The sequence below is a fragment of the Nycticebus coucang genome, chromosome 21, assembly GCF_027406575.1.
Source record: "Nycticebus coucang isolate mNycCou1 chromosome 21, mNycCou1.pri, whole genome shotgun sequence".
NCBI classification, from domain to species: Eukaryota; Metazoa; Chordata; class Mammalia; order Primates; family Lorisidae; genus Nycticebus; species Nycticebus coucang.
Window position 1 is genome coordinate 1089523 of NC_069800.1, and position 7726 is coordinate 1097248.

Consider the following 7726-nt stretch of genomic DNA (forward strand, 5'->3'; position numbering starts at 1 on the left):
AGTGCCTAGTTTAAAATTATGTACTAAGGCATATAAGACCAAAAACTAGATTCTAGTTTTATATAAACCAATCAAAACAAAATAGTCATGAAATGCAGAAAGCAAATAAAAAAGAGAAAACTCCTCCTGCGAGCAATTTCACCAAGTCTTATGCATACAATTATTCCAAATACAATTGGGTTCCTTAGTAGCCTTATTTCAATGAGAGAGTTACGTGGCATCAGATGTGTTGGTTATTCTAATGAATGTTTTATTGTTGGACATATTCAGATAAATAATGGGTAAGGATTTAACAAGCAATCATAAATTCGAATACTAGAATACAAAGCTAAATTTTGAAAATTGTGAGGTCAATGTACAATAAAAATTATTGCAAGAAAACTGTTTCAGCAAAAGTTTCTCTCTACCCATTTGTCAGGTGAACGTTCCAGCATCAAACTCAATTGCATCAACATTATTCCCCTGGGTGTGGTTTCCTATCCTTTGAGAATCCAATCACCCAGTTTCACACCTTTCCATGCAACCTAATCATGTATTTGCATTTCTTCCTAGAAGACAAAACAGTGAATCATGGGAAGTGGGTGTGGTGAGCCAAACTACATAAAAAGCCCACTTGACAGTCCTCAGAAGGACTTCTCCAGAGAAGAACTACTGAACTAGTGGCTGCTGGGCTTTGCAGAGCCAAGAGGTACTGCTGACCTGGATATTGACAAATCTATTGGAGTTTTCAGGACTTAGAGCACTGAGAGGCGATTCAGGTGTGTATGGAATTTAAAGGAAACTCTTCTTGCTCACTTTCTATGATAAAAATTACGTTTTACTTTAAATTAATACATCACGTCACTCAAGTTTTATTCAAGCAAAAAGGTAGTTTTTCTAGTTATTTAAAATGACGTGAAAATTAAGTATCTTTAACTAGAGCATATATCATATATTTGTTTGTATTATATAGTTTCGTGAGCATTTTTATTTGGCTGCTTTCTGTATTGCTAAAATTTTAGAGCTTTGTTATCCATTTCTGATTGTTCCTTTTTTTTTTTTTTTTTGTCCTGATTCTATGTCTGAAGTTTGGGCTAGAAGGCAGTGATGTCATTATAACTCACTGCAACCCCAAACTCCTGGGCTCCATCAAACATCCTGACTAAGCCTCCTGAGTAGCTGGATCACAGGCACATAATATTATACTCAGCTAATTTTTCTAATTTTGTAAAGATAGGGTTTCACTCTTGCTCAGTCTCACATGGGCCTCAAGCAATCCTCCCAGCTTGGCCTCCCGAAGTGCTGAGAGTACAGTCAGGAGCCACTGGGCCTGACTATATCACAGAACAGTCAACTGTTTTTATCAGTAGGTTCCACAGACATGTATTCAATGAACCACAGATCAAAACTATTTGGCAGAAAAAATTTTTCTCTATTGAGCATGTACAAACTTTTTTTTTGTCATTGTCCTAAACAATACCGTATAACAACAATTTACATAGCATTAACGTGATACTAAGTTTTACCACTCATCTAGAGATGATGTCCAAAGTACCTGGGAGGATTGGCCTAGGTTATTTGCAATACTAGGCCATTTTGTTTACAGGATGTGGAATCAGGGAGTCCTGGAATCAACCTTCCATGACTACTGAGGGACAGCTGTATGAATACAGCTTGTCTGCATTTACCATGTGTAGGTTTGTACTGGAGTAGGGGGGGAAGTAAGTTAACAGGTAGATTAAACAGAGCTCTGGCAGAGAATCAGAACTGTTAAAAGATTTTTTTTTATAAAACCTCATCAGGACAGAATCAATCTCTCTCGCTCTCTGTCTCTTTGTCTCTCTCATTTTTTAGATTTTATTTCGAGAAAAATGGATTCACACACCTGGAAAGCCTTCCAGAATGAACTCACCTGCCCCATCTGCATGAATTACTTTCTAGACCCCATCACCATAGCCTGTGGGCACAACTTTTGCCGACCCTGCCTCTACCTCTGCTGGGAGGAGTACCCGATGCGCTGCCCTCAGTGCAGGGAAATATCACAGGAGGCAGAATTCAAAACCAATTTTCTAGTCAAGAAGCTGATTTCCCTTGCCAGGCAGGTCAGACCTCAGCAGATCCATATTTCAGAAGAGCAGGTCTGTGGGGGAATACGTGGAGTGAAGGGGCTCCTCTGTGAGGCCAACAAGACTTTGCTCTGTGGGTCCTGCTCCAAGGCACCAGAGCACTTGACACACAGCCAATGTCCAGTAGAATGGGCTGCTCAGCCATGCAGGGTAAGTGATGCCTGTGATACCATTTGGAATCTGTAGGATCCTAAATCAGAGAGAAAAATGAAGGGTTATGGTAACAAAGTTAAGAATGGGGATGGTGAGGATAGTGATTTTTGAATGTAAATCCCAAGACAGAAATGCATCCTTCCAATGTTGAGCACTCTCATGGCAGCTGTGCTGATCCTATGCTAAGGGGACTTTCCTTAGACTCTGCAAATTGTCAAATGTGTGGATTTGGTGCAGCTGTGGAGCAGGTGGCAGGACCATGGACCTGGTTTCTGTTTTAAGCCTGTCTACTCCATAACCAGGAAAGAAAAATGCATATTTCTCAGGAAATGGGTTGCATTATCTGTAGCATACTTTCCAATTTTTTATTAAGGAATCTATTATGATTGATCTCTCAAATATAAGAAACCAATTTGGTTAACATGGATAATTCTGACCATTCCATTTAGAAACAAGATTACTGTTCTCTGAAGTATAGTCTTTTCTCTTAGATAGAGGGATAAAATCTGTACTATTCTCATTATTGCTAAAGATCTTGTTTTTTTGCAGGAGGAACTTGTGAAAAAAATGGACTCTTTATGGACAATGACTAAGGAAATGCAAAACCATCTAAATGAGCAAACTGGCAAAACTCACTCATTCATGGTAAGTATAAAAAGGTTTTCTTTGTTTCTATGCAAATTGACATGTGGCTGGCTTGTGTTTTTTAACTCAGTTCCAATTCCTAGTTTCATCCTTCCCCCTCCCCAGGGAAAAGTTGTTATTTCAAATGATAAATCAGAAATAAAAAATAAATAGGCATATAGGAAGGGTATCAGGATTTCATAAAACAAAAAATTCACAAAAAATATTTGGGTCAATATAAGCTAGAGCTAAGAAAGTTAGTATAAACAGGGTATGCTGGATGTTCTTGAATAAATTGCCTAAAGATAAGACAACATTAAGCTAAGTTTGAGTTGGAAGCAGAGGTGAGAAAAACAATATTTACACTATGTAGACTAAAATTGTAGTAAGCTTTAAAAATCTGCATAATATTGTGTGTACCTAAATATTTTTTGATATATAGGAAAATAGGCAAAGTAACCATAGACAAGAAGGAAGATCCAGGTCAGAGAGGAAATATTGATGCAGTAAGAACGGTGGAGAAGTATCAGAGGGAGAGAAGCCAGGACCCTTCAGACACTTTGATTTAAACAGGGAGAGAGAATAGGGCCATGGAAAAAGAAAGGACAGCAAGAAATAACAAATATTCAAGACGCTTTGCAGAGATGAGGCAAAATGCTTATTAATTGTTTGCATAATGATAGTTAGGAATTAATTATTTGAAGTCTTCTCTTTTCTGTTGAAAGTAAGAACATATAATTCTTTATCTGAATATCATTCCAGAATAATGTGGCTTTAAGGAAAGTGATGATTAGGCAGCACTATCAGAAGATGCATCTGTTTCTCCAAGAGGAGGAAAAACTTCATCTCAAGTTAGTGGACAGGGAAGCAGAAGAGATTTTCCAACAACTCCAAGACAGTGAAGTGAGAATGACCCAACAGAAAGAAAGCCTGAGACACATATACAGAGAGCTGACTGAGACATGTCACAAGCCTGACCTGGAGCTGCTACAGGTGAGGGGAAGGGTCCATCCTGACACAGGAGTCCTGTGCTGGGCAGTGTTGCCAGGACATTGAAATGTTACCTGCTAATACCTGGACTTAGCTGAGTGGCACTTGCTCTCGGACTCCCACCATTTTTTGCCCTATCACTTATTTCTGCAGATTCTTGTCATTTTTGGGAGATTTTCATCATTCCAGTAGCTAACATAGGACAAAATTCTCCTTGGTTTTGGGACTAATATTCATACAGAAAGATTATGCAAAAGCAGTGAAGCTGTAGGCCAGGGAAAGTGAATTTTGTTGAGGTGATACTCAATTCATGTTCCCTAATCCATCATCACTCTGAGTTGGCCCACATAAAAACAAGGAGTGAAGGCATTGAGGCTCTGCCTTTTGGCCAGGAAAAAATTGTAGAATTTGGTACCTAATTTAAATAACTCTGTTTTTTATATGGTTCCTTGTTTTGTTTTAATTGTCATAAGTGGTCAGTCCTCTCTTTGGGAACAAGACTGGGAGATCAGTGACCCTGGGAACCTACATCTCCTTCTACATGTTCCTGCCCCCTTCTTAATGCACATGGAGGAAGCCCCTCCTGGTTCAGTTTAGATTCTAATTTTAACATAGCATGGAATGATTGCTTAGAGGGGAATAATGCAAAATAATATTAAGACACAAAAATAAAATACCGGAGAAGATGCATAGAACATATTCTCATGATTAATGACTTTTTCCTTCCTTTGTAGGACTTGAGGAACATATTGGAAAGGTGAGTTTGCACTAAGGATCTGCTATTTCTGACAAAGTTGGTCTCTTGTTAATGAAGTGGATGTATATCTTTCAATCTATTAACATTGTTCTCTGGGGCTATTTTCTATTTTGTTTCAAAAGAGCCTCTGAGGCCTTCTCCTCCTAGGTCTTGGAAGTTTCCTTCTGAAATGGCTAAATTCAAATATATATAAGAACATTTGGCTATTGTGGGCTTCCTTCTACCCACTTCCCTGATCATCTTCAGCCATGGTCCAATAAACCTTAATAGGGAGACTATGCTAAGGTGCCACAGAGGAGCCCCCTCTTCTAGGAAGGTGGAAGATAAAAAGACAGAGGAAAGGGAAACATGCCCTCGGGATGGGAATGGGAGGGGTCTTTGCTCCCCTGAGTAGCCATGGCAGGCCCTGCTCTGTCATAGCACCCCCAGCTGTAGGGAGGACCTCAAAGGACAGGGGCTGCCTCAGACCCCCAGGACCAGGGCTGTCAGGCTCCGGTTAGATTCTCTTGTTTTGTATGAAAGAGCAAAGCCTTCTGGCTCACTGGACATTCCCGTGTAGGCACTGGCTTGTGTGACTTCTGCAGACTGAAGTCCCAAGAGCTGTGCCTGAGTTTTCTGGTCTTTGTAAGATACTCAGGATCTTTGCATAATGTGAGGCAGTGTGAGAGGTAGAAGGAGGGAATCACCCACAATAAATTTTAGAAGTTGAATATTGTCAGAAAAAAATGGGGATGTTAGAATGTGATATAAGTTAAATTCAGAAAATGGTAGCATTTATTAAATCCTCAGGGCTGTCAAATAAAATGTGCATCCAATTAATGAAACAATAGGAAAATTCTGAAGAAATATGTTAGTCTTTCTAAAGACTGCATGTTTAACCTTGGGCCTGGAGTGTAACTGATGTCAATCTTAACAGGACTGAGTTGTTGCAGATGCTAAAGACCCAGCCAGTGAGTCCAGAGCTCACATCTTGGGGCATCACTGGAATCCGAGACATGCTCAACAACTTCAGAGGTGAGAGTCAGATGTTTGGCAGTCAGCCTTTTATTTCCTTTTTAAGTGGGTTTTTGGGGATAAGCTCTGTCTAATTTAAATTTTATCTTTTTATGACATGAGGTTTGCACATGATTTGCCAAAACATTTCTATCTTCCTACTCTGATTAGTCATATTATAATGACCAAGACTGAACTATTTGCCTTCAAGTTCACTGAAAATGCAAAGCAGGATACTCATATTAGTCATATCTGAACAAGCAGAGTAAGAGAAGAAAGTGTATTCAGGTCATGTGGTTGTGAAGAGATACAAAGCTTAGTTCTCAGTCTAGAAATCAGTATTTTCTGTTTATTCAGTTTACTCCAATTTTACAGGTTTAGATTTGGCACTGGCCATTTATAATTTCTTCTACACTGCATTTATCACATATTGTCCAAAGAACATATAAAATCGAAATGTTTAGAACAATCAGAAAAAAAGACTAAAATGTCTGTAGGCATAAAAAGGTACAGTTCAAGACAAGGGAAAGAGAAAGGACCTGTGAACATGGCAGAATGATATTAGGCACATACTAGGCAGTAGAGGCTGAACGAGGAGTAGACTGAAGGAGGCAGGGTCTGAACAGGTGGTGTAAAGCCAGATCATTCTTTTCAGAAACACCCATGTTGCACATGTGGATTTCCAAGTAATTTTTGATGTCTGGAAACATAATAATTTATATCTCAATAAATACCTGAATCATCCCACATTGCTGTTTCTTAATACAATTCAAGACAACACAACAGGAGTTTTCTACTAAAGAGAAAACAACTTTTGGGAGTGTTCGGAAACAAACTTTTACAAACTATTCACATGTACACATTATATCACTGGTTCACCTCAGTGATATAGCCAGGTTTCTCTATATAAAGAAAATATGTGTCTTGGGTGGTACCTGTGGCTCAAGGCGTAGGGTGCCAGCCCCATATACTGGGGGTGGCAGGTTCAAACCCAGCTCCGGACAAAAACTGCAAAAAGAAAAAAAAAAGAAAATATATGTCTTGTAGATGTTGTAATCAATCACTCTTGATCTTCATAGATTAGCAAGTCTCAAGTTCTTTTGCTGGCCTTATTCCATGCTTACTTGAGGGAGAAGTAAATGAAGCAACAAAATGTGTAGAAATGCTCTGTCTTTAAAAGCAATTGCTGATCTGTTTTTTTCCTCTTTTTTTCAGTGGAGGATCCTCTGAGTGTGGAAATGACCAGTTGCTATATCAGACTTACTGAGGACATGAGAAGCATCCTATTCGGAGATAAGGATCATGATGCCCCCTGGGAGGCCTGGACAGCCCAGACCCTTGCTGTATGTGGAGCTCAGGCCTTCACCTCTGGCAAGCATTACTGGGAAGTAGACGTGACACACTCTTCCAGCTGGATTCTAGGCGTCTGCAAGGATTCTGGGCCACAAGACCCCAATATTATTGTTGATCCCAAGGATGCATTTTTGCTCTTTTCTTTCAAGAAGAACAATGATTACAGTCTTGCCTCTAACTCCCCACCCTTAATTCATTATGTGCAAAGGCCCTTGAGTAGAGTTGGGGTGTTTGTGGAGTATGACAGTGGAACAGTGAGCTTTTATGATGTTTATAAAGCGTCCCTTATATATAGTTTCCTCCCTTCCCCCTTCTCTTACCCTCTGAGGCCTTTCCTTTATCTATGCTACACATGAAAGTTTAGTTTTCATGATAATTTATTGGGTAATTTTGGAGTCTGATGAAACTGCATTTCTGAGACCTCATATGAGGCAACAGGACAATCTAGGATATATTTAAGCTCAGTGTAAAATTAGAAAACAAAAAAAAAAATGGAGACTTTACATCCTTTGTATTAACCTAGATGGAAGTGGAAGACATTATTCTTAGTAAAGCGTCACGAGAATGGAGAAGCATGAATCCTATGTACTCAATTTTGATATGAGGACAATTAATGACAATTAAGGTTATGGGGGGGAGGAAAAGCAGAAAGAGGAACGGAAGGAGGGGGGTGGGGCCTTGGTGTGTGTCACACTTTATGGGGGCAAGACATGATTGCAAGAGGGACTTTACTTAACAATTGCAATCAGTG

General features: G+C 39.4%; 1 protein-coding gene across 1 annotated transcript; it reads left to right on the forward strand.

Moving 5' to 3' along the window:
* Window positions 1-1850: 1850 nt before the first annotated feature.
* Window positions 1851-7331, forward strand: LOC128574165 (tripartite motif-containing protein 64-like). Its single transcript, XM_053574830.1, has 6 exons — window positions 1851-2255; window positions 2808-2903; window positions 3645-3875; window positions 4607-4629; window positions 5546-5643; window positions 6838-7331. The coding sequence occupies exons 1-6, from the start codon at window positions 1851-1853 to the stop codon at window positions 7329-7331; spliced, it is 1347 nt and encodes a 448-aa protein (XP_053430805.1).
* Window positions 7332-7726: the final 395 nt, after the last annotated feature.